Source organism: Cheilinus undulatus, linkage group 11 (genome assembly GCF_018320785.1).
Source record: "Cheilinus undulatus linkage group 11, ASM1832078v1, whole genome shotgun sequence".
NCBI lineage: Eukaryota > Metazoa > Chordata > Actinopteri > Labriformes > Labridae > Cheilinus > Cheilinus undulatus.
Genome location: NC_054875.1, coordinates 45184111 through 45211268, shown reverse-complemented (window position 1 = coordinate 45211268; position 27158 = coordinate 45184111). Strand labels below are relative to the sequence as shown.

The 27158-nt window shown below is 39.7% G+C and overlaps 2 protein-coding genes across 5 annotated transcripts in view; one reads left to right on the top strand and one right to left on the bottom strand.

Annotated features, from left to right (window-relative positions):
• Positions 1-17012, bottom strand: part of fam120c (family with sequence similarity 120C) — a 49652-nt gene extending 32640 nt beyond the window's left edge. For all 3 annotated transcript variants that reach the window (XM_041799255.1, XM_041799256.1, XM_041799257.1), the window contains exons 1-3: positions 15482-17012; positions 8008-8254; positions 7324-7406 (exon numbers count right to left, since the gene is read on the bottom strand). In XM_041799255.1, coding sequence (XP_041655189.1) covers positions 7324-7406; positions 8008-8254; positions 15482-15997 — 846 coding nt within the window. In that variant the 5' untranslated portion in view covers positions 15998-17012. The remainder of the gene's footprint in view (positions 1-7323; positions 7407-8007; positions 8255-15481) is intronic.
• An 826-nt stretch (positions 17013-17838) lies between these two features.
• LOC121517468 (isocitrate dehydrogenase [NAD] subunit gamma, mitochondrial-like) lies at positions 17839-26001 on the top strand. 2 transcript variants are annotated; one of them, XM_041799259.1, is made up of 12 exons: positions 17839-17968; positions 19771-19818; positions 20103-20108; positions 20270-20367; positions 20504-20619; positions 22951-23011; positions 23120-23252; positions 23334-23467; positions 23547-23649; positions 23754-23900; positions 24715-24870; positions 25527-26001. In XM_041799259.1, exons 1-12 carry the CDS (start codon positions 17900-17902, stop codon positions 25638-25640), a joined length of 1185 nt encoding a protein of 394 aa, XP_041655193.1. In that variant the 5' UTR covers positions 17839-17899; the 3' UTR covers positions 25641-26001. The 2 variants fall into 2 exon arrangements, with proteins under 2 accessions (XP_041655193.1, XP_041655192.1); XM_041799258.1 differs by having other exon boundaries at positions 23331-23467.
• Positions 26002-27158: the final 1157 nt, after the last annotated feature.

Here is a 27158-nt window from a genome sequence, read left to right as displayed (position 1 = left end):
TGCTCCTCTTTTCTTTAAATCCACCCTTATGACTTAATACGGGAGAAAAGCGGCTAAAAAGTGGCACCAACTCCCACTGGTCTGGTCGGCGTCGTTATATTTCAGCATGTTCTGAGTTCGAAGCAGCGACACAATGATTGCAGTGAATTTTCAATAACATTAGGTCTCAAGTAGCGTGTCATAGTGGCAGCTTCATGCTCTTGTGATCATGACCTTAAGTGTCTCAGTACTTCATACTGGCATAGTTGTCAAATTGGTATACAAGTCACAGTAAACTTTTTATATGAAAAACTAGGTATTAGAATGCAGCATACACACTGATTTTACTGTAATTATAAAGGCTAATTGAGCTGCCAACCAATGAAACATGAAGGACAACAGCCTTTAGAAACAAATTAAACTTTCTTTAAAATAACTAAGCTTGCAGCTCAGTCCTAAAAGTGTAATGATCCATCAATGTCAATATCAACACATCAATTGGTTAAAGACTTATCCAATCAAATCGACAGAGGGTCATCACATCCATCTACATTGTCACATTCCAGCTATATTTTTATTTTGATATTCCTCCCATTGACAGTTTCCACCTCTTTGTATGTCCAGTAGTCAGAGCAGAGTAGAGCAGCAGAGTTTAAGAGGATATCCACTCCTCTCAGCTGTGTAGACATATTTAAGAAACAGACCACTGAAAGATGCGCCGCTTGCCTTATTTTGCCTTAAGAGATTGTTTACAGATAAAAAACACTCTCCCCTCACGAGTGGTGTCTGATACAGGCTCTACAGATAAGCACAGAGAGAAAATTTGCTGCCTCATGCCTCTTCAGATATACTGGTTGTAGTCTGATTGCAGATAAAAGCCTGTTGGCATGTTAGCTTATACAGTAAATAATGATGCACTAAAGATTTGGTCAGTAAAATGACTACAAGGTAAAATCAAGTTCTCATGAAATGTTTAAATGAGGGTTTTCACAAGAAACTTCAATAGATGTACTTGTTTGGGGTGACATTTGTTATCTCAGCATTGTAAAATAACTGTAGGATTTGCATAATGGAACTGAGTTATTTGTTGTGAGACATACTGTCTAATGTTTTTGTAATTATTAGCCTCTTAAATTACCCCTAATATTTTTTTTGGTCATTTATAATTTGTATTAATTAAGTCAAATAAATGAAAACATGTAATACATGTAATCCTGAGTCCTTACATTGTATAATTCAGCTGTCTTTATTGTAGGAAGCTCCTTATGAGGTTTTAGTACTGCTCTGTTGAACAAAGGAAATAAAGCATGTTGTTGACAGAATAAGAATGATTTTGTGCTTCTTTTCAGGTTACACTGCCACCTATAGTAGGTTTCAATCAATAAAGCGGCGTAGATTCACCTACCACTGAACCAGCATTTTTATCTAAACACAAATTTAGAAAAACGGCTGCAAAAAACCCAATCAGGGCATACCTAAAATTACCATCATAACCGTAGTATGGAGTGATTAAAATCTATCTCAATTGATCCTCCATGATTTTGACAATCAGTGTTTACGTAAAAATGACATTCCTATTTTTACTCATCAGCACATCAGAGTATTTCAGGGTGTTGTTGAGACACGACATGGAACATTAACACTCACTGAATCATCACCAATAGTTCAGAAAAAAAGAAAATGACGATCAGTTTCCAATTCACCAGAATCACACTGCTCTAACAGCTCTCACTCCTGGATGTTTCTCAAAATCTACCAGCCTTTGGGCACACTAACCAGTCCCTTCTGACCAGAAAAGAAAAACCAGCTGTGAACTGTGAAACTAAAGAGCTTTAGCCTGTAGAAACATGAGATACACTTCATAAAAGAAGGCCAAATTGATGTTTGATATGCACATGTAATCTTTATTTCTGCTTTAATAGGCTGTGTTTTTTATAAGCTGATGGCTCTGTTCAGTTTCACATTGCCTCACCATATGACAATATTTGACTCATAACCTAATGTTTTGAATTATACTTGAATTCCTCAGAATTACATTGAGGTTTCAATACGGAGAGGGATTCAAGATAAAGGCTAATCCAGGTATCCTCTCTCAGCAAAAGAAGAAAGTTCCCACACTTCACTTTTATAAGCTGATTCTGTCCTTGTCAGGCTAATGGGGTTACACATCTAACTCATCTGTTCAGGCTTATTAGAGAAGACATAAATTCCCTGTGTTGTTTCAGGCCATTGCTTACATTAATGGAGGTCAGCACTGACAAATTCATTTAAGCTTGTACCCTAACATATAACATTTATCTCTATCAGAGATTGTGTAAGTCCACCGGGCTGCTACGAGAACTTCTAGTGTCTTTGCTGAGCAGAAACACAAACAGACTGTCCTCATATCTGAAAATAACAAAATGGAAGCCCTGACAGCCACAAGTCCTGTTTTCTTTGCTTGCTCTATTGTTCTAACAGATTACACCACCTCCACGTCTGATATCACACTCATACCCCGACCACCTGAACCAGAAAGCAGGAGACTGCAGTGTCTCTGAACCATGAATTAAGAGGTGTTACACGATCAGAGATATTTCATACATGCGTTGTGTTTGCAGACTTGTAGTTGGAAAAGACAAAATGCTGTGAAAAAAAGAACAGAACTGATTTTGGTGTAACTGTCATGTTCTAATTTATAAAAGGACTGTTTTTCCATGTACTAACAACTTCTGACTCTTTTGATTTTCGGTCCAATAATTTGTCTTTTGTTGTTTTTATTTCTGAGAACAGGAAGAAAATTTTGGACAACTTCTTCACAAGTCCTGTCTGCATGCTGTCTTCAGCACGTTTTTGCACAGAACAGAGTTTGCAGGTGTTTGAATGTAAAATACAATGAGGACTGGGGAGAGAATTGTCCAAAGAAAAGGTCTGCTTCATTTAACATGTAACTGTTGAATGATTGTTCTGTGATGAGGACGTGGTTAAGCTGCTAATAAAATTATTTACAGGAATTAAATTAAGCTGAATCTGTAAAATCAATGGCATTACAACACTTCTGATACCATTTCTTTCATCTTAGAGTTCACTGCATGGCACCAAAGCAAACAATACGCTTTTTTAAAATGCTGAGACATGCAGCAACGATCCTACGAATCCTACCGCCACTATCACATATTTATAAGTTCCCTCGGTATTCTTTTTATAACTTTAACATGTCACTCACTCATGGAACTGCCCCATAGCAGGGAAGAAAGTCTTCCTGTTCCCTGTAGAGAAGTTGATGTTCTTAACGGCCACTTATGTGTTTAATCAGTTTTATTTTTCTTTTTTCAAATGAATGAAAGTTGTTGTTCAGCTGGCTGCACTAACCTATGAGTAGGAGATGACCTCGGGTTATACTTCTACAGAACACCATGTGGGGAAAAAAAAACCCAAAGAGAAATAAAAAGTGGATTGATGCTGTTAGACAATCTGCTCTGTCTGTTACACCTGACCGTATCACCAAGCAGTCTTCTCCTAACCCTGACATCAAAAATTGTGTTAACGTCATCAAAATATGACTGTGTTTTAACCCTCTGACAGCGTGGTCATATTCAAGAAGAAGACACACGTGTTATTCAAAGTAAAATAACTTTCCAATCAGAAATCATAACCACTCACTTGCTTTTCCTCTAAAAACCCTCTGTTGTGCCATTCTAATGATGATATCCACACCTCCGTAGCTCTTACAGAACGTTCCCTAGCAAGCCTGGAACTTGGCTGACTTTCTAGGGTCTTTAAAGATTAAATCCATACCAGTAACTCAGATATTGGATGTCTTTTAATCCATTTATAATCAATTTTTCAATCACTCCTGCAATTAGTTGGTTAGCCCGCCATATTGTCTGTTTATATCCCAGAATGCATTGCAACTGGGCTCTGACAACCAATGGCAGGCTGTTCCTTTACTGAACAGCGCATGTGCACAGACTTAAAAACTGGAAAAGACTGCCTGAATGACTCCTGATAGACAGAAAGAGACACAGAGAGGCTGTCTCCCTCAGAGTCCCTGCACTTTAAATAATGACTCAAAACCCCAAAAGTGCAAGGACTTTTTCAGCAAAACTGTGAGTAGTTTGAAGCTTCCTTGGATCCAAAGAGATGGGGTAGCAATGATCCCATAATTCATTTAAAATTGACATCACTGACATCACTGCATCACACCTACTCTCAAAGCCCAGGTTGTTGTGAAGAAAAGGATGTTCAGAGTCTGTGCACCACAGGGTTGATGTTTTACCAGCTTTTTAAGACAAAAAGTCTAGAGGAGACACAATGGTTAAAAAAATGGCTTAGGGGTTACAGGGCTAACAAGCCTTACAGTTCCAGAACACTGACTCACAGCTGACAGTGATCTAGTGCTGGGCGATTAACTGAAAAATAATCAAAACCAACATTTAGAGCCTCATACCAACATAAACCAGCTGTTTTTTCCCTTGCAAATCTATCTCTACTAATGCATCATCCCCAGCAAGGTGTCACAAAGTATGCCTGTCTAGAAACCCCCAAAAAAGAGGAAATAGTAGTCATGTGACAGCCAGTCACAGAAGCGTCATGGAGAAAAACTCAAACACGAGCTGACTGTGTTACACGATCAGCTCAGTTCTCTTGACTCTGGTGCAGTACCAAAGTCTTATCTATTTCAACATACTAGTAGTCTAATTTGCCCCACTAGAATCACACTTTTATAAGGCTGGTGTTCTGGCATGGATACACACACGAGCCGCTTCATGCTGCGTGTACAGCAAACAAACCTCTCCTGAATGCACAATGCGATGACGGCTGTAGCGTCATATACAGCGCTCTTCAGCAAAGGAGAAACTTTATGCTCTTATTTCAAATCATAAACCTCTGCATGTGATAGCTAGGGTTAATCTATAATCAGGAAATATAGGTCAGTAGAGATATTGACCATATATAAAACATGATAATCATGGTAATCGCTCATTAATTGGAGACAAGGTTAAAAGTTCAATTAATTGTGGCTTAAATTTTTGCCATAATTGCCCAGTAATGTGAACTAGATAATGCACTAATTGATTGATTTAATGAAGGAGAATGTCTAGTCATTCACTTCTAAAACAACAGCATAACTGACCCAAGCACATCGAAAATGCATTAAGCTTTAATTTCATGGACTTAAATCCTGTAAGAAGATTCTTCACTACACTAGATACAACGGTATCCAAAATATTACTGGGGCTAAGTTCCTACTTTAAGTTCTCTCATTTTAGCTTTCTTTTGTACCAAGGGCTGTACAAGGGCCTAAAGTGAGAAAAAGTTACAATTCAAATCAATATTAATGTTTTTACTAGGCCTGTTAGAATTAAAGCATTAATGCTTGAGATTAATCCAGAAAGCTTAATGCGTTAAAAAAATAACTGAAGTATGAATAATAAAGGTTGAAGGCAGGTTAAACGCAGCCAGCAGTGATGAGTGAGGAGACAGACCCTGGTCTGCTTCACGGCAACTTTCGATCTAAAAAACTGCCTAACGGACACCTGGATAAAACAAAAGTTGTGTGTACATACTGCGGCAGTAAGCTGTCTTCACATCGAAGCACGAGTCTGAAGTACCACCTCCAGGCAAAGCGCGTCTTTGCTAATGTTAGCAAAGATGCTTACAACAACATGGGATCACGCCTTAACATCAAGTTACACCGGCACAGTCCAACAGATCCTGATTTTTCCCCAAAACGACATCTAACCTAACTATTGCAATCGCTAATGGGTCGCCACAGACTGCAGACCATTGACATCGTTGACAACAAGGGGCTTTAAGACAAAACCGGGTCACCTCGGATGACCCGTACCACAGAACACCTACAAGAACTACTGTCAGAAGAATCCGTGAACTGTATGACAGCTAAAAAGGCAACTAAAGTGGAGCAGCTGGCCCGAGCTGCATTGACTACACTGATGAGGGACCGCTGGACATCAGTCAGCAACTTCAGCTACCTCGGGGTAACAGCACACCTGATCATTCACTTCACAGCACAAGTTATTTTGTACCTGGTGTGTTTGTCTTCTGGGCTTGTTTGCAGTTTATAAATATTATTGCTCAGTGAATTAAGACACTCTGGTTTACAAATCACAAATAAGTTTAAAAACTGTAGTTTGTTTAATATTTCTTAATTTAAACGCCATACTTAAACTAATTTATCTCAAATGAAAATGCAAGTAAATGGTAGTATTTTAAATGTTAAAGATAATAATAATAGTGATACATTTTTAGTAAAAAGCGCCTTCAAAGTGCTGTACATAAAATTAAAATAATGAAAAAAAAAACACTTGATAATAAGAATGTTTAAAAATCTAAAAATTAATAAAACTAAAGAAATGCTTTGATTAATCATGATTAATCACAGCATAATGATGTGATCAACTTGATTAATTTTTTTAATCAATTGACAGCACTAGTTTTTACATATTTGCCAGGTGACATAAACATGCATTATTTTGAATAGCTATACAATAAAATGCCCTGCAGTGCAACATATTGTTCAATTAAAGCTGCTACTGTCCTGAGTTCTTTCTGCCCTCCAGGCCACTGCATCAATCACATGTTTGAAAGCTATGAACTCTGCAACTGGCTGTTTCACTGCTCAGAACTTGCATAATGACAAGGACCAGGTTGGTGGTTTCACCTTTTACAATTTTCTCTCCCTCATAAGGCCATAAAACATACAGAAAACAATATTACACTTAGGTAAAACAAAACCTTGTGGAGTGCCGCTTTGATAGAACAGGCTCACCAGTTAAATACTACAAGTGAGCAGAGGCGGTAAGAAACGCGACTTACAGGATGTGAGTATGTCCTTCACAACTATCAATGTGCTCAACCACTGTACATGAAATTGAACAGGATTACCAACTTTACCTGGGGAAAACAAATGATAATAAAACTGGAATACAGCCCTACACAAACTGCACATTGTGGATTTTTTTGGGCAGTTTAAATGTTTTATCATCCTTTGGGTGGCCCTGGACAAAAAAAGACTTCATCCTTTATAAATGTGCAAACTATCTCTGACTGTAAATAAAATCAATATTTCAATTTTTTCCCCAATAAAAGCACTTTGTTTCTAGTAAGCCACTTTGAAACTTGATCTCTTAATCAGTTTTTCTTCTGTAATAATAATAATAATAAAACAGGAAACATATAAAAGTATACCAAAAGTACAGATCTGCTTCATTTACATGTGAGGTTAATCAGAGCTTTAGTCAATATTGGACAAAGTCCAGTATTAAGAGATTATATTAACTAATATTTTCAAAGAGGAAGCGGTGGTTTGTAGAGGACTTTGAACTTTTGAACATATGTTACCTTGAGAGAAGCTAGTGGGTGTTCTGGTCCCAGCAGACTCCAGTGGAAGGCAGCCAGGTCCTCATCAGGCAGAATATGATTTCCTGCAAGAGAGAGACAATTCAGTGTTTGCTCTATCAATGAACAAGGACAACAGACACAACAGGGGGCCAAAAATACAACTCACAGGAGACTGAGGCTGTCAAAACTTTCAATACTTCAATGATTTCGAGTGCTTTAAAATTATGCAATCTGTTATTTCACATTCATTAGTATCAAAAGGTACTCAAGCTTCACAAATAAAGAAAGTCAGAACTTCAGTCATACTTTTCACCACAAGCTGCTGTAAGTAAACAGAGAGATGCAGTGGTACACTCAAGTTCATATGTCTGCAGTTACTGATGTTCTGTAGCCATTTGGGCATTTTATGAAAATGCTAAAGTTACATTTATGTATCTTTTAAAATAGACAGATAAGAAAGAGGGAGCACCATCATGTTTTTTTGTGCATTTTGAAAATGTTTTTTTTGGTGCTTAAAAATCATAAAGATGCCCAAAATTAAGTGCAGGGGACTTGGATTTTTTTCTCTAGGTATTAAAACAGTTATCACTATTCTCTTATCTATTCAAGTCCTACAGAGGTAGGAAGATAAATGCAGGTTAAGTGTTTTATTTTGTGTTTCTGCATGTGTCTGCAGCTCCTCACCCAGCAGAGCAGCGAAGCAGGGCAGGTGCTGTGTCTTGAGCCCGAGCTGCCGGGCGGCCTCAGACAGCAGGTACTGGTGTGTGGTCAGGTTCTTGCCATTCCAGCTCAGTTTGAGCGCGTGTGAGGAGAAGTAGGCGGGTACGTTGCAGAGGGCGAACTCAGAATCCTGAGCGATGAGGCCAGCGAATCCAAAGTCTCTGTACAGAGACAGCACTTCCTGGTGGTGGTCCTCCAAAGTCTGTACAACCTGCAGGCAGAGAGGGGACACACTCAGGCTTCTGTTGGCATAAACTACAACAAACACTGTGTCCTCTTTTAAAGCAGATAATATCCTGCAAGAACACATTGTGTTTGCAACATTTCAAAGTTGGACATGTTTCTTGTAAAATCAGCATTTTAACAGCACAAATGGCATAGTGGTTAGGTTACGCCCCATGTGCACAGGCTGTGGCCCTTTTCCTGCAAGTCTCTCCCACTCTATCTAATGTCCTCCTCTCTAAACAAAGGCATGAAAAGCCCAAGAATATATCTTGAAAAAAGCCCTATTTTAGTTAATAGACACAACAAGTAAAGATTTGTTACCAACTGGAAACTTAACCACTATTTTTTTAAACTTCAGCTAGTTTCCATCTTTTGTGGAAGCAAGTGAAACCTTTTTTCTCTGTATCACACACCTGTGTGGTGAGTATTTTGCTATTAGAGTTGATCAAGCAAAACAGAAACCTAAGAAGCTGACAACCTGGCCTTTGAGAAATTTTATCAGATAAATTTTACTACTGTCAATATTTGACAGACCAAAAATGCATCACTTAATAAAGAAAATACCCAACTAATGAGGCATAAGAAGGAAAAATATACCAGTTCCAAATCGTGCTGCACGATTAACCTAAACACAATTGCAATGTCAGGCTGTACAAATACACAATCACATAAAAGGACAGATTTATTTTTGTATTAAGTAGTACTTTAAAGGTTACTAAAATGCCTGCAGAAAGGCCTTTAATTTTACAACAATGCCACTGCTGCACTTTATAGAAGCACCTTGAAAAAAGAAAAAGCTTATTTTTTGGAATATATCGAAAGCAGTTCTGTAAAATCTTCAGGTTTTGTGTTGTTGATATCATTCTTAATATTTGTAAGTTTTGGGTTGAGAAATACACCCTTTAAAACTATCATTATTCTCTGCATTTTCCTTGATAACCAAGCAAGCAGACTCATGATACCACCCATCCTTCCATTTTCCATACCGCTTATCCCATTGAAGGGTCACGGGTTCTGGGCTATCCCCGCTGTCACTGGGCAAGAGGTGGTGTACACCCTGGACTGGTCGCCAGTCAATCACAGGGCTAACATATAGAGACAGACAAGCAGGCACAGTCACACTCACACCTACGGCCAATTTAGAGTCACCATTTAACCTCACGAGCATGTCTTTGGTGGTGGGAGGAAGCCAGAGTATCAGGAGAGAACCCATGCATGGGGAGAGCATGCATACTCTACACAGAAAGGCCCTGACCGAAAAGCGAACCAGGGACCTTCTTACTGTGTTAGCAACAGCGCTAACACCTGCATCGCCATGCAACCCTACTCATCATACCATTTATGCATTATACCATAATCACAATACTGTCCAGTGTAATCGGACATTAGCAAATAATGCAGCACTATTTCCAATCTCAGAGTACTTTCTTTGGCATAACCTTAATGCAAAAAGCTACATCTGCAACTAAGAAATAAGTTAGAACCCATAATGGAAGTCAATATATAAACAATATTTTCAATCCAAGGATGCAACTATTCATTTTTGTAAGCTTAGGCTGTCAGTGCTGCAGTAAAGTGTACTAGTATAACTGCTTTGTCTTTCTCCCTGTGCAAATGAACAACAAACAAGTAAATAACCAGTTGATTTTTAAAAAATTTCTCCATCGCTGTATTACTTGTTTGGTCTTGAAATCTGTGTAAATGTAAAATTTACACATAGCTCTTCTTCAATTCTGCACAATAACAAAGTTTGTCAGTTTTTGACTTTTCCTAAAAATCGTTTTAATGTAGCACCTGGTGTTGTTGACAGTTGTTTACATAAATCCAGCTTTTAAAAATAAGCATTAATACCTATAACTGCCATGGGGGTTAAAGTGACCCCATAACAAAGTAGGAATTTCCTTCTGTTTAATTTTACAACAGTAAATGAGTGGTTGATGTCGCCATGGATGAAAACATCAGGTTTTTCTTTCAATTGCTGCATTGCCAAATCAAAAGTCGTATACTAACATTTAACATAGGAAAAAAGGATATTCAGTGTTGTGAAGTGTCATTAGACATGCTCAGTGCTTTGAGTGAGGAAGAAACTGATAGTAGGGAGTTTCAGGACTGAGTGATCATTTCTAAAACGACTCTGGAAGGGACAGATTATTACCCAACAGTGATCCTGTTCTCTTTCTGCGGTTAATCAGCTGTTCATTGTCTTCAGTTAAATAATTACACTTGATCGGTGCTCTTTGGCTGTTTTAGGTGTAGAGGGACCTCTTACAGTTCTAGCGTTAAATTTTACAGTGAGAAAAGGTCTAAGAATTAGGAAAAATCCACACATATCCATTAAAAACAAAGATAACATTAGAACGTGGTTGTTTTGTTCTACTCTTTGTGGATTTGCGTAAAGCTTAATTTATTGTATTTGTAAAGAACCATGACAAATGTCAAACAGAAACGTACTTGATGCACTGTAGCAGAGTAAGCACCTGTTTATAAATGCAGTCCTTCAGCAGGTCAAAATTAAAACATGACAGCTTTAAGTCATTATCAAAATTAAATTGCACAAATAAATGTTCCCAATTTCAGACTTGGAGATAAAATATTCTTTCTGCAGAACATAACTGGTTAAGAAAACCAAAGATTCTATATTTGTCAGACTGTGAAAAACACCACAAAGTCAGTTTTTCCTTTTTTTCCCCCGTTTTTAAACCGCAGAATCTGATGTTTGAACTCACTTGGTGTCCTGAAACAGTTGTCATTTTCCATAGCTGTATCCAAAGTATTTAATGCCATTTGTCCTTAAATATGTGCTTAATCTACTCAACAGATTATCAAAAGAGTTGGCCATTAACTTAATAGTGGACTTTTAATCAATAACCTGTTGCAGCTGGAACTCTGTTAATAAAACACATCAAAGACAGATACTAGTGCTGACGCTGAACACTTTGAATATTTCTCCTCCACATTCCTGAAACAATTGAAAATCTGTTTGCTCCAAACAAACAGGCCTACATTTGGGTTGGGTTTCTAAAGCTGCATTTCCACCTCAAGGATCTGATTCTGCTTGGTCCTGTTTGGTTTGGTGCACAATTTTTGTGTTTCCACAGTAAAAAGATGGGAATGGTACCACAAAATATCAAAATGGCTGATCTGTACTGTCCCACTTTTTAGGCACCCTTCTGTTTTGGTAATAAGCATACCTATTTGATTCTAAAGAATGGTGCCAGACACTGTAATCTTTGGATTAGTCGAAAAAAAAATCATCACTTCCCATGCAACAGAAGTGATAACTTAGAAACAAAATGTGCCATGTTTTGTACTGAGCAGAACAGCTTTTCAACCTCAGTTTTTCATGAAGAGAATTTCAAAGGAAACAGTGGTTTAACATTTAGCAAACTGACCTTTTGGAGTGCAGGTTAGATTGAAATGGCTACACAATTTATGAAAAGTTACAAGGCAAAGTAACATGTGTTATGTAGGAAAGCTGGTTCTACAAACAGACTTTTTTGTGTCAATAATAAGATCAGGCTCCTGTTTGAGAGCCTTTTTCCAATTTCCCTTTTTTGTTGTTTAACAGATATAAAGGAGCTGTGTGGGAGCCAAAGGACTGACTCAAATTACTGGAAGGAGCCAAATGATCTCTAAAAAGAGATGGAATTCCGATCACTACTATCGAGGCTAGATGAACACTGGATGTGGAAATGCAAGTGACATCAGGGTTTACTGTACCAAACTGTACTGAACCGAACCAGACTGCTTGGTGGAAACGCACCATAATCCACCCATCTGTTGTGAATAGCTGACATTAATGCAGATACCTGAACAAGAGCAGCATTTTTGCTTCAGAGCACAGTCCTGCAGAATCTAACAGGAGGTTGAGGTGCATGTTAATACCAGAGAGCAGGAGAGCTTCAAAATATGCCAGAATTAATCAACAGCTGACTTATTTAATGTGCAAACTTAATAACTACACTCAGTTAATTAAAATATATTCAATTAGGTAATAACCTAATAATATAAATACACTACCAGGAGCTTGAAAGCTCATTATAAGGGAACTGTTTGATGAAAGACTGCTGGAAACGTTATTACCCACACAAAATGAGATTAAAAATAGCCATATTAACAAGCAGATATACATATATCCATGTACAATTAATAACCATTTAATAAGCAGATGGATTTATCTGTTATCAAAAAACTAAGTGGATGTGCAGCACATGTAAAGCAGAGAAGGATTAAGGCATGCTGAGGAGCAGCAATGCTGTAAGTAAACACTGTAATTCAAGCAGAGATGAGATACTTAAAGCTGCAGAAATAGTCCAGTTTCTCAGAATGCAAGCAGTGAAAACAAGTAAGTGCACATGGGAACTGTGAGTAACGATGCTGCACATGTACGGAGCAGCAGAATGTGCTCTACTGTAATGTGGGTGGGATTTTTTTCTATTCAAACAGGATACACTATGGCATTGTGTTTTTTTAATACAAGCATGCAGGCAGATTGGAGAGTAGATAAAGAGACAGCTGGGTGAAGTTGAACGAAAAGAGCTGTTAAGAGGCTATCAACGGTTTAGTTGCACTTATACAAGGCTTGTAACATAACGGTATGAGTCATTTCCTTTATAAAACATGTTAAGATGTTAAGATGCACTTTCCACCCATAAGATGCCTGCACAAGGAGGCAAGCCGATGCATTTCTTATTCTGTAGAGCAGGAGAATCATAGAGCAAGACAGAAGAATTACACCTCTCTTCACAGACTGTTTTTTAATATGATAGCATGCAATGAATCAGATGCACAAAATGTACTATTTATTCAAATATTTTTGACTGAATGGGATGAAATAACTCATTATAAATGCACCACTGTCAGGCACCGGAGGCCTATAAATAGTCCATACACTCAGCAGTTGTTCAACAATGTATGAAAGGTTCATTGGGTTCATGTTATGTAATATATAGGCTAAACCAGATACCCGTGTTGTACTGTAGCTGGATGGAGGAAAGCAGCCGTTGCTTCATGCATTATAAAAAAAATGGGCTGAGCTGAATACATCCATCCTCCCAGCGCACCACCATCTGAAATACAACCACAAGAGCTGGGCAGGCCAGTTACAGGCGGAAAAACCATGCTCTGCTGGCTACAAACAGCCTGTTTGTTGGATCAGATCGGTGTGCAAAGCAAGCACTACATGTACGGGCTTTATGTAGATTAATGTATTTATTTCAGCACTGCATGCAAGCTCAGTGCCTTATGTTAATTTTTCTTGTGATATTGGAGCTGTAAATCTTTTGACATGAAAGAGAATAATTTAAGAGAATAGCTAAGGGTGCATTGAGGTTTTACACTGCCTTAATATAAAGGGAGGACATGTCAAAATACGTCCTGCTGATGAACCCCCATTGCAAAACTGAAAGAAATTACAGATGCAATGAGGTTATCAAAGATTTTGATGCTTTGACTCTTTTATGACACCATGTTTTAAATACATAAATTCTTCTTTTAATGACTATTACCGCAAAACAGCAAATGTGATAGATTTAAAAACTGCACCTATATTTTGTAAGACAACTTATAGGAGAGGACTGACTCCATTGACATGACTCCATTCTTTCATTCCAAACAAACATGGTCCCTATATTTTTATTTATTCATTCATTCGATCAATTATGTTTTTATTTATTTACTTTTACACTTAATAGTGCGCAGGAGATTGTCCTGCTTTTTTGGTGAGTTTAAACAAGAAAAAAAACAAACAATGGGTTTCCCAGGACAGTTTTTGTTGTAGTAGTATTGAAGGGGTGTCACTGACTACCACTGTCTTACTTTTGATACATCAATCTTTTTTGATATGCGCTGTAAAAGATATAATAGTATCTTAACGTACTCATAATTCAATAAAATGTCTGTTTGATAAGACAGGTGCTAAGGAGATGAATGAAATGCAAAATTGCCTGCTACTCTTAGTGATTAAGAAGAGTATATTAGGGTGCCTAGGACTTCTTTTCAGTTTTCAAACAGATAAGAATCATTGAAGTCGTCAAAACTTTTACCATACCATACAGTATGTTAACAATGATGCCTCTTAAATAAATGCTTTATAGCATCAAGTAACAAAGCTTAAGGCAAAGGCAAATGCTTATGGGTTAAAAGCAACTAATTACATTTACTTAAATTACTGTAACTGAGAAGCTTTTGTGTCCTTGTACTTTTTGAGTACAACTTGAAATCAATAACTTCACTCCACTATATTTTGAGTAAGTATTGTACTTTGTTACAAATTTTAAAAGCATCAATTACTGACTTAAAATAATGTGAAAAAGCAGGAGGTTCTAGCTTTCTTTCATTGGCATGAAACTGGCAAGTTGTTCGGTTTTGACAGCACATGACTGTCAGTCTAACATAGAAAGAGAATGATTCTACATCACATCCCAAAACAGCTGTTACATTTCACTTTAGGTGTAACTTTACCTGAACAGCCTGGTTGGAGAATGATATTCTCATGTTGTTTTTGCCAACTAGAAAAGATCACATTTTACTGCACAACTCCTCTGCAGCTACTCAGTACTTAAAGCAAACTTTAATGGAAATACTTCACTTTTATTTGAGATTTATAGGCCAGTAATTTCCCTTCTAAATATGTAATTTTTGACTATTGCAACTTTACTTTTACTTGTGTACAGCAGTCTTAAACTTATATACCTCTGCTTATGGCCCCAGGCCAGTAGGGCCTCCCCTCAAGGGCTGGAAAACAAAAATCCGAAACACCTGCTCAATATGCAAAGTTTGCAATGACAGTAGGAAACCTCCCTAAAGGGAACCTATCTGACAGCACTTACAACATCTAAATGTTTATATTCAGATTTTTGCCTACAAATTACTCTAGAACCGCCATTGCAAAAATGTTGTATGCTGTTTAGAGAGGGTGCAGAAGACTGGCTGCATTTTTGGTAATAAGAAGCAATAAATTATCCAATTCTGGCTTCCTAAGGCATATTTGTTGCAATGGGATCCAAACATTGGTCAGGATCGTGAGATTTTTTTACTAGTATGTTAAAGTTCAAATTCTGGGAGTGTGACTGCCCTAACTGGAAGAAGTTAAAACACAACGTGATGCAATATGCGAGCTGGGTGTGCAAAAAGTAAGGCCAAGCGTTAAATTAATGACACAGCATATGACCACAATACAACAACTTCACACAGCCATGATCACATTGCTCACCCGCACTCGGAAGCGGAACATGGCGAGGCGGACGCAGTGGCTGAGGCAGGCCGGGGGCAGGAACCATGCCCGCGGGGGCGGGGTGGCCTTGCTGCCGACGTGGTTGACTATCAGCTGCGCGGTCTGTCGCTGGCCCTGAACTCGCCGCGCCCACTCGGGCCAGCGCTCCTTCCCCAATGTGCCGTTGAAAACCACGACCAGCTCCAGGCCGCCCTGGTACAGACACGCCTGTGACAGGGCGGCCAGGTAGCCCAGCATGGCGTTCCACTCGCCCCCGCACACCCAGTCCGTCTGGTAGCCGCCGTAGAGGCGCTGCAGGCCGGAGTCAGCGTCGATTAGGATCCTGGTAGGCGGGGGCGGGGGAGGCATGGGCCCGGGGTGATGTGGGTGGTGGTGTGGGTGATGGTGGTGAGGGGGCTGGCGGGCCGCGGTACGGGCAAGCTTCAGGAGGTCCACCGGGACTGCGGCCCCGGGACACCGCTTCTCTAAATACTCTTGAAAACCCTGAACTCCCATGACGGTGTTGTTGAGCCTGTGTGTCTGGCCGGGAGCGGGCTCTGAATACGTCCTGTACGCCGTGTTTGTAATGTGATGTGGGGCGAGACAGTAGCTAGCTGTGCACTGCAGGCAAGCTAACTGGTCTCCGATGTAGTGACTAACTGTGGTTAAGTTAACCCTGCAAAACAACTTCTCTGTCACTCTCACTTGTGAAATGTGTCACCATGCACTGTTGTACCAGTGTGTCGGCTATCTTTCCTTATTCCAATGCTTATTTTTCAGTTTTGGTCGTGGCTGCTCAGTTTAGTGTCCATCCCTGTGGATTTTTGGTTAGATGCCAGCAAGGCCAGTGTAGCTACCTACAGCCAGAAAAAGTTCAACATTTTTCCTGCTCCCATAATTTGGCTTTAACAGAACCAGCTTCACAAATGTAGTTGGCAGTAAACAACGGAAATGCAGCGAGGTGGTGGATATTGTTGAAAAACGCCACTAAAATAACTTAGCTGCTGGTTTGTGCACATAAAACAGATGCAATACTGCGCATTAGTTAGCAACCCATAGGCTGGATGGCCAGTTCGCGGACATGATGTTTAACCGAGCAGCTTGCAAATTCGTTACTTTCATCTGACAGCTAAAACATTTGACATTTATTTTGCATTAACGCAGCCAAATTTCAGCAGCGGTAGGTATCTTATTGGCTCGCATGTGTTTGAATATCAATTAAAACAAACTAACAAGCTATGTGCCTGGCTGTCTTGCTAGGCTGCACTAACATTTGCTAACTGTGTGGCTAGCTCTTAGCTGCTGGCAGGGTCCCCGGCGTGATTTGACGCGTCAACTCCCGAAGACAAGTCCGGGGCCGACACGACGCGGAATGAGATGGATGTTTGACGAAATAAAATAAAAGTAACTAAAAGAAAATAAAAATAAAAGCCCGATGGTGCCTCCCTCGCTTTCTTCCACACTCACGGCTTCATGTTGCAGAGGGGAACATTACTTCCAAGCGACATCAGCCATCTTGCGACTTCCTCGCGGCCCAGTGGAGTGGGAGGGAAGGTGGAGGGAGTGGAAGGAGGAGGCGCGGCAGCGGGGTCGCTGGGAAATGTAGTATTGTGATGCGTCACGTACGGCGTAGCAACACTATCTAGATCCAGAATAAAACTACAACTACCAGTATGAGCAAACCAACGGTTATACGGCGTTGAAAAAGCTTGAGTGTAATTTCTCCAAGTGGCCCACAAGTGTTTCAAGTATTAACGCTGTTATTCGACCGTTACCTCACCCCAGCATTGTTCTTATAATCTCTCCTTTTGCATGTCAACTGTTGAATATTCCATAAATAATGCTAGCTAACAGCTGAAACCATAGGCTGACACTGACACTCCACCTTTTGCCCTTTTTACCTGCTAAAATACTCAGGTGGGCTGTAATAAGTGCAAACCATTACGTTTTGGCAACATGCATGAATTAGGTGCTACTTGAATAACAGAAAAATGTATTGATAGGTGTAACAGGTAGAATGATTCTGCGCCGTTAAATCTAATTCTGCGAATATGCCGCCTCCCAGTGGCTCATTATAGAGGTAAAGAGTGCTTCGGGAAAAATGGGAACTAAACTAACTAGGCCACCGGGCTCTCGAGGCTTTCTGTTAGAGCTGCCATGACGACAGGAAGCTTACTCGAAGGACCTCAACTTTACTTTGTGTGCGTATCTTTTTGTCCTCGCATCCTCTCTGATTAAAAAGGGAACTATGTCGAATAAAAGTCTCTTTGTGGAGGAGTGAATGTGCTCATCATGTGAAGGCTGGTGTAGTATACTGCTGTGAGTGTTTCAGTGAGAGAGACGGGGAGAGATTAAGCGGGAGCGCGCAGCACGCCCCCGCGCCCGTCCATCAATGCTACATCCGAGGTGAGAGAGAACATGACGGCCCGGTCTGTGCGCTCCCTGTCCGGAGCCCTGAAGCCCCTGTTCAGCTGCCATTTGGCCAGGGTAGGAGCAGTGTATGAGTTAATGAGTAGCAAATGAACTGTAAAAGAGACTTTTTGTTAGTTTGTTTGTTGAAGTGGTTTACCTGTTACTTTCTCAGAACAGCGGTAGGTGAAGCTAAGCTGATTAACGGTTGGTTATTTGGCTAACTGAGCTAGCCGGGTTAATGTCGCTGTCCTTTCAGCACCACTCTCCTTTTAGGATTCAACGTGATTTAAACCAAAAATCCCTGCAGAGAGAAAATCCTGCGTATGTAGCAGCATTTCTTTTTTCCCAAGCGAGATAAGACTGTTAATGCATTCTGAAACTGCTCCCTGCAGAGTCATAAATTATGCAAAGACTTGTGGTTTCCAGTTAACAAGAAATACTGCTCTCGAAATTCCACAAGTGTAAAACACAGACCGGGCACTGTGTTTCAAAAGTTTATTTTTAATATGAACGGCAAATTAACTTAGTAGACTCTTGCAAAACATCACAAGTAAATGCAGTAATAAAATAAGCAAAACTTGTCTTATATTAAATTGCATAGTACCAAACAAGCCCACCACTCTGTCATACAGAAATTCATAAAGACACAGAATTATTTTTTGATTAGTTATTTATCAAAAAATATTTTAGTACAAAGTCATCTAAGGAAGAAAAAGCCTTAAATTCGGTCAATCCAAAATCCCAGATGTGAATATTAGCAACTTTATTTTCTGGAGTGCATCATTATCCCAGATATTAAAGGGGGACTTGTGCAAAAAAAAAAAAAAAAAAAAACAAAAAAAAAAACACTTTTTCAGGCTCTTCTAACAAAAAATATGTGCCCCTGGCCTGTCTACAATCCCCCAAGTACCAACCCCCCCACACACACACACACATTTCAGAAAAAGTGTGCTGAAACAAGCCGTTCTCAGATTCCCCCCTTATGATGTCATGTGGGGAGTTATCCCCGACCCCACGTTCAGTTGGCCCTCCCCACTTTGAAGAAAGTTCTGCCCTCCTCTCCTGATCCTCCTCTCAGCCGAGAGTAGAATCAGGAGAGCCACATCCATTAAGCCACATCCATTTCCTGAGAGGGGCGGAGTCAGACAGCTCATTAACATTTAAAGCCACAGACACAGAAACAGCTCATTCTGAGCAGGGCTGAAACAGAGGGCTTTTTAGGCATGCAAAAATCCAACACTGGAGTGTTTTTTCAGCAACAGACTTCACAGGCAGGTTTTGGGGACCTCTGAGACCAATATAAACTAGTCTTAAAAGGGTAAAATATGTCCCTTTTAAAGCAACTATATGTAGGAATTCAGTTTGATTTGCTTTGGCGCCTACTGAAGGTCTCTGCGTGCAACTGCACTGTTGTAGAAAACCCATATAGGTAGTTTACAATCATTACGGTTGGGCATGATTTGGGTTTTTCCTGATAACCAGTTGTAAATCGATACTTTTTATACCCTGACTGTGCCTTAACCGTGCCTGAATCAATACTTTTGAGAGGGAAAAGAATGCTGAAAGTAGACGGGAAAATAAAAGCTGCTCTCATAAATGATTGGCAGAAATATTTTAAAAAGATGCAAGTAGATCATAAGAGAAAGAAACTCGTATTACTTCGGTGTGAACATGCCAGTCGGTTCAGGTCCCTGCCCATCTGAAAGGCCTATGTAGGGATACATCATCTTACATTTTAAATCCAATGGAAAAACACAGTAAGTTATCCCAGGACTAAGAGAAAATATGACACAGATTTGTGATCTATCGTGGTGCAACTTCACTACTCGATTTTGAATACTTACATTCTCTCTTTAAATAAGCTCTTCTTTTCACAGGTTTATGGTGCAGCTGCATGCAACCAGAGACACAAGTCCACTTACACTGTGAGTTTTTATGTGGCATAAATGCCATACCTGGTTTACTTTGTGACTTTTCAAACCCGATATCCCCTCTGTTATACCCAAAAGGAAATTCCCTGATCAAACTTGTCATTGTGTCTTCACTGCATATGCAACAAGAATATCAATGTTGTTTTTGTCTCATCAATATGCTTGTGATGGCACCAGGAAGCTGCTGGGCTCTGTGTCTCCCTCCTCTCTGTCCCACTAACCTTCCTGTTTTCTCTCCTCTGTTCCGAATCCCTTCTCCATCTACCCAACCACGCCAGACCATCGTAAGTAAAGCTGCTAAAGACAAACAGAGAGAAGCTTTTAGAAAAGTCATGAATAAGAATTTTTTAAGTGTACAGTCATCTTTCCTAAAGCCTTGGCTTTTAAAGGGGATGAACTTGGGTTTATTTTGGGATGAGTTTCTGAGTTTGTGTTTTCATTACAGCCTCCTCCAGCACGATACGGAGGCCGGCACACCGTGACTCTGATTCCTGGAGATGGCATTGGACCTGAGCTGGCACACCATGTTCGTGAACTTTTCCGGTGAGTATTCACACATCCTAAACACAAAAATTCACTATCAGTGGTGGAGTGAGGTCAGTAATTTGACCCACTGTCTCTAAATGACTCAGCTCTTACACAGAGACTATTAGGACCTCCATCTGTTTCTCATCATCAGGTTCTGCTGTGTGCCAGTGGATTTTGAAATTGCCAATGTGGACTCAACCATGGCATCAGAAGATGACATAAATAGCGCCATAGTATCTATCAGACGCAATGGAGTTGCACTGAAAGGTACATTTCTGAAATTTGCCCTGACTTGGAGTGATCATGTTCCAATGAGGGTTTGGGAATGTTTAAAATAAGCATAGATGCAAACAGTCAGGGGCACTGGTTTAGCCCAGTTAGTGGAGCAGGCTGCTGAGGCTATAGTCCTCAATGCATTGGTCGCAGGATTGATTTATATACTATTTATGTGTCTAATGAAAAAATACTGTCAAGCTATAAGGTACATAGGTAAAAGAGACCTCTTGTAGAGCCTGAACAGAGAACAAATTTTAGATCATTTTTGCAGCTTTAGTTTGTGCTGCTCTTTAGCTGTGCTATTTTAAAACTTGCTGGTGTTCCTGCTGTTTTGTTGGGGTAAACAAAAAATTTCTCTTAATAATGTGCGAATTCAAAAGCACCACATACTGCAGCCTCCAGAATGACCAGAGAGTGTAATCAACTCCTCCTAAAGAAAACCTGAACATCGTTTCTTTAAAGTCGACAGGATTTACTGCAGGGTCTTTTCAGTGGACTGGATCAGTTTAAGTAAAGTGTTCATAGTGTACTGACAGCTGAGTGTATTCATTACTTTAAAAGGATGACTAACAGTCTCCAGTAAAGCTAGCAGCTCTGTGATGCTGCACTGAATCACAGCAGCACAGTGAGCTAATGGCTAAGATCATTGGGCCCCATTCACCATCTTCCTCAGGTTTTTACTAATTAGCTTAGAGGATCACCCTTTTTTGCCCATACAAGGTACTGCAGGGCAGTTTTCAAACACAGAAATACTTTGAAATACTTCAGTTGTTCTAAAGTTAACAGAAATACAAAATTCTTCAATGCCAAAGTGTAAACAATTTTCTACAAAGTAATGTCAAGTAAATATGCAACGTCAAATAAGTGACTGCATAAATATTCGCCCCCATTAAAGTGACTGACCTAATTCAACAGAGGTCCAGCTAGCTGGTGCTAGTAGTCTCACAGTTAGTGAAATGGGAATCACCTGAGTACAGTCAATGTGTCTCAGTGATTGTAGTATAAGAACTCATGTGTCTGGAAGGTCCAGTCACTGGATAATCCAAATGTTATTAAAAAGTATAAGGCACTAAACATCCCCCAGAGTTCAGTTAAATCCATCATCAATGGATGGAATATTGCTCATGTGTAAATCTGCCTAGATCAGGCCGTCCTCACAAACTGAGTGACCGTGCAAGAAGGAGACTAGTGAGAGAGGCCACCAAGACACCTATGACTACTCTGAAGCAGTTCCAAGCTTCAGCAGCTGAGATGGAAGAGACTCTGCAGACCACAACCGTTGGCCGGGTTCTTCACCAGTCAAAGCTTTATGGCAGAGTGGCAAAGAGAAAGCCACTGTTGAAGAAAGCTCACTAAAACTGGAATACAGTTTGCCAAAAGGCATGTGGGAGACTCCATGAGCAAGTGGAAGAAAGTTCTTTGGTCTGATGAGACCAAAATGGAGCTTTTTGGCCATCAGACAAGACGCTAGGTTTAGCGGACACCAAACACTGCACATCACCACAAACACACCATCCCCACTGTGAAACACAGTGGTGGCAGCATCATGCTGTGAGGATGCTTCTCAGCAGCCACCCTGGAAGGCTTGTAAAGGTAGAGGGTAAAATGAAAGAAAAATATAGAAAAATCCTGGAGGACAATCTTATTCAGTCGGCAAGAGAACTACGGCCTAGGAGAAGATTTATCTCCCAGCAAGACAATAACCCAAAGCACACAGAGAAAGCTACACAGAAATGGTTTAAAGACAAAAAGGTGAATGTTCTGGAGTGGCCGAGTCAAAGGTCAGACCTAAATCCAGTAAAAAATTAGTGGCTGGACAGTGTGAGGATAGGTTTTTATTGTTTTGAATTGTGTCTAGTGATAAAACTTCCATACATGGGCTAAATTTAGATTCACAATTTAACATTTTGCAGTTAAGATCAAACACTGCATGCTTAAATTAATACTTAAACCACATTTAGGTCATATGTTTTTGCATACTAATATTTAAGTGTTCATTTAATTCATCCTGTCATATCAGCAATTTACATAATACATAATGCTAGAGAATAGATAGATAATGTAATGGACTTCTTTCTTTTTTTGTTTGTGTTGTTTCATTGGTTTAAAAGCTGATAATGAAAGTTAATGCAGTTAAGCAGTTAATGAAAAGCAAATAATTTAGTTAAAAAATATAGTAAGGGTAATTATTCTTAAAAATTAGATAACTAAAGTCTAAAACAGAAGTGCAGACTTTTTTTGAAATGTATTTATTTTGCCTCGTTCTAAAGCACCCACTTCAGCATCTTCATCTTTTTAATGCCATCTTCTTGTTTTATTTAGGAAACATTGAAACAAACCACAACTTGCCACCGTCCTACAAGTCCAGAAACAACCTGCTCCGGTAGGTCTGCCACATCACATCTTTTACCATCTCACACACTATTGTTAAACAAACAGTGCTCTATTTTCTCTCTCCTTCTTTGACCTTTACTCCCTCCCCTCTCTGCAGCACCACTCTGGATCTGTACGCCAACGTGATGCACTGTCAGTCTCTGCCTGGAGTGATGACACGCCACAGAAACATCGACATCATGATCATCAGGGAGAACACAGAGGGAGAGTACAGCAGCCTGGAGCACGAGGTGTGATGGTGAAATACAGCGAGTCGTGTCTAAATCTTTAAAAAAATAAGACCACCACTCACTCGTTCTTTGTCTTAGCAGAACGTCCCAGGCGTGGTTGAATGTCTCAAGATCATCACAAAGACTAAATCTTTACGCATCGCTGACTACGCCTTCAGGACAGCTCGGGCTAAAGGACGCAGACGAGTCACTGCTGTTCACAAAGCTAACATCATGTCAGTGTCTCTCGTTGTATTATTATTTCTCCTTCTCTATAAACACGGCAGGTTTTAATGTGTTTGTTTGTCGGAGCAGGAAGTTGGGTGACGGCCTCTTCCTGGAGTGCTGTAAGGAGGTCGCCAGTGGCTACCCTGAAATCAGCTTTGACAGCATGATCGTGGACAACACCTCAATGCAGGTAGTCAAAGTGACTCTGATTCATGTTGTTAGAATTTTTATAGTTCAGTTCAGTTTTATCCGAATAAAATGTCCCTGAAAGATGCTCTAAATTTCCGTTTGTAGCTGGTTTCCAGGCCTCAGCAGTTTGACGTGATGGTCATGCCGAACCTCTACGGCAACATCGTGAGCAACGTGTGTGCCGGGCTGGTTGGTGGACCTGGTCTGGTTCCTGGAGCCAACTATGGAGAGGACTACGCTGTGTTTGAAACGGTTAGAGGATTTACACTAAGCATGACGATTCCTTTTGCATTAAGAAGAATATTTTTTAAGGATAAAGTCTGACTTTGGCCATATTTTCATTGCAAATGTTTGTATTGAGATAACAATAAAACTTACATTTGTTGTGCAGCTTTAAGCCTCGAAAACACTTTCTTTATTTTTTAATCCTTACAGTCCCTGAGATATCTAACACAGCGAACCACACACTAACAGATTATTCATCAACAACCAGAGTCTACGGTCTCAAAACTCCATCCACAAACACCAATCCACAAAAATCACTGGGTTGAACAACCAAATTTAAAGAATTTGGACACATTGGGAGCCAGTTTAGCTCAGTGGGTAGCGTAGTCTTCAACACACTGGTCGCAGGACTTTTCCCAGTCTCGGCACCATTAAGTGCATGTCTCCCTCTTCTTCTCTCTCCTCTATATCTCCTGTTTATCTTTAGCTATCCAGTCCAAATAAAGGCAGAAAAGAAAAATCTTTAAAAAGAATTTTGACATAAAAGCAATAACCATGAAGCTTTTATGGTTCCTCTTGCCTTTGATGATTTTTATTTTCCATTTCAGGCAAAATCTAGTTTTGAAAAGTATTTAAAAAAAAAAAGAAAGAAATTCATTCATCTGGATAAAATATGTCAGACTATCTCTTCTACCTAACATAAGTGAGCACTTAAGAACCATCATTTTTCTTCCAGAATTTCTAAGCAGCATATCACGCTGTAGAATTACTGAGACTAAAAAAAAAGCTTCTAAATCCTGAAATGCTCTTTCATTCTTTTACTCTGGTTGTGTTTTTCTAGGGAACCAGGAACACTGGAAAGAGCATCGCTAACCGAAACACGGCAAACCCCACCGCCATGCTGCTGGCCTCCTGTCTGCTGCTGGATCACCTGAAGCTCCACGCTTATGCCAGCATGATCCGCAGAGCCATCATCTCAACGGTCACAGAGACACGGGTATGACCCCATCACTCCACATCTTATCCTAAAATATTAACAGGACACAACATGAATACTGTAATGTATCTTTTACCTGGCCTAAGTGATACAAACTTAAACTAACAGATGTCAATATCAGTAATTCAGTGCATGGTTAAATACGTCTATCCTGCACTTGGCCTCTTCTGGACATCTACAATGGTGTATTAAGAGCCACTCTCTGTTAATTTTTGAGAAAAAAACTCGAAATTATGGAGGAAACCATGAGTTTTTCTAAATTATTAAGGCATAAATACAGTACTGGGCAGAAAATTGAGGCTAAAGGAAGGTGTAGATGCAGTGAGTAAGCTGCCTGAGGGCACAATCAGAGGGGAAGGAGGATTGACACAACCCGGGTCAACCCACAACCTAAGCTCAAGCTCAACAGCATCTCTTTTCTCTCCAGGGGTGGAAAAAAAAACCCTGGTCATAAGTCTGGATACCACTGGCAGGAGAATTTGATCTGCTTTTAATTGTATTCTTAATCCATTCATGGCGGAAACAAAGACAATCAAGCAAGAATGAAAGCAGTACATTAAACATCTACCTAATGCATGTTGTAACAAATTTTAAAAAATAGAATAATTCTGCTCACATTGTCCTTCTGCTCTGCTCTCCTCTCCTTCTTTTTCCAGCTGCACACTGCTGACCTGGGAGGCCAAGGCTCCACCTCTGACGTGGTTCAGTCCATCATGAACGCCATTCAGAGCACCGGGCCGATGACTCAGTGTGTAGAAAAACCACATTAATAAACAAACCGCAGTGGTGTTTTAGTAGTCCTCTCCTCAGAGAATCCTCTATGCAATATTTAGTAAAAATAGCAAACTACTGATTGTAACATGGAATGAAACTGCAGGTAAACAGTTTCTTTGTCTATGCAAGAGTTTGATATTAAAATAGATTGTTTATCCTTATTTACTGTATGAAACTACAAGATACCTCAAGTCTTTCCATGTTTGTCCTTGGTTATTTATTGTGTTTTTGAGTTCAATCAATCATTCTTGTATGTATTTAACTGATTTTGAACTCAGTACATCTCTCCTACTGCTGAATGTACTCCTCTGAATGTTCAACTATGACCTTGACCTCAATAAAGACGGTTCTGTCCTTATAAACAACCAAAAATACTTCGTAAAATGTTTAAATGTACTTCATAGTTAATTGTCGAATCCTTTTATACTTTTACTTCCATTTTACACAATTATCTGCATGTTTCCCCCTTTACAGTTTTAATAGAGCTCTGGTAATTTGTGGATTGTTAACACCTTCACACTAACAAAGACCTCATATTAGTTCAAGCCCGCAGCCAGAGGGGCTCAGAAGGTTTGAAAAAAAAAAACCTCCAGAATTCAAGTCTAATTTTTTTTAATCAATATATTTGCCTCATTTTTAAATAACAGCCAATAACTCTAAAGTAATAGGACAAAATTTAACATTTTGAGGCTCTGCTGTGCTATACATTCCTACAGATACGGATGGAGCTCTCTCTCAGATGTGGCCCAAACAATGGGTAGTGTTGAGCAATGTAGCCAACAGTTCAAGCCAGAGCAAGAAAACAGAACAAAAAATAGCAATTTTAAAAAGCAGAACTTTACTTGACCTTTCTGAACTGTTGATGAAAATTGTGAGTAGTTAGAATAGAAACTATGGTATATGATTGTCTCCACCTGCATGATGAAGGACAACAGAGGATCAACAGAGCTGTTAAGGTCCATGTGAGACAGTGACCTCTAGGGCAGTGGTTCTCAAATGGTGTGGAAAGGCATACTGGTGTGCCTTGAGGCATGTCAAGGTGTGCCATGGGAATTTGTACAACCTGAAGTGATTACAACGACTACTCCAACTATGGAAAAATTGGACAACCTCTTAAAAAATTAAAATCTTACAATCACACAACAAGAACACTGTTATTCCCAAAATGCATAATCAGGCCCGAGGTTTGACAGTGAGCTGCGATGCTGCAGTTCAGCAAAAATCTGACTGAATTCGTCTAAGTCTGAGTCCAGCCTTCAGCTTTCAAGAGTGCTTCTTTAATAGTTCAAAGCAGTCACTTCCTGCTTTCCAGTGTGACCAGACAGACTGAATCATAGCTTTTTAACTCAAGCACTACTCAGCTAAGACCACTTGGAGTTTAAAGTTTGAATGAAACAGAAGATACTTGTGCCCTATAAAGAGGATTTGACCTTTCCACCAAAGTATAGAAAGTATTGATAATGGTATCATTAAGGACACAGATCAGGACTTTCAATGTGCTGTGCATAGAATTA

Excerpts from the sequence above, each read along its gene's own strand:
- LOC121517468 (XM_041799258.1), top strand. The coding sequence starts at position 17,900 with ATGACGGCCCGGTCTGTGCGCTCCCTGTCCGGAGCCCTGAAGCCCCTG. Across the intron at positions 23,012-23,119 it reads TCCAGAAACAACCTGCTCCG|CACCACTCTGGATCTGTACG; the intron begins GTAGGTCTGCCA and ends CCCTCTCTGCAG. Across the intron at positions 24,871-25,526 it reads CAACGGTCACAGAGACACGG|CTGCACACTGCTGACCTGGG; the intron begins GTATGACCCCAT and ends TTCTTTTTCCAG.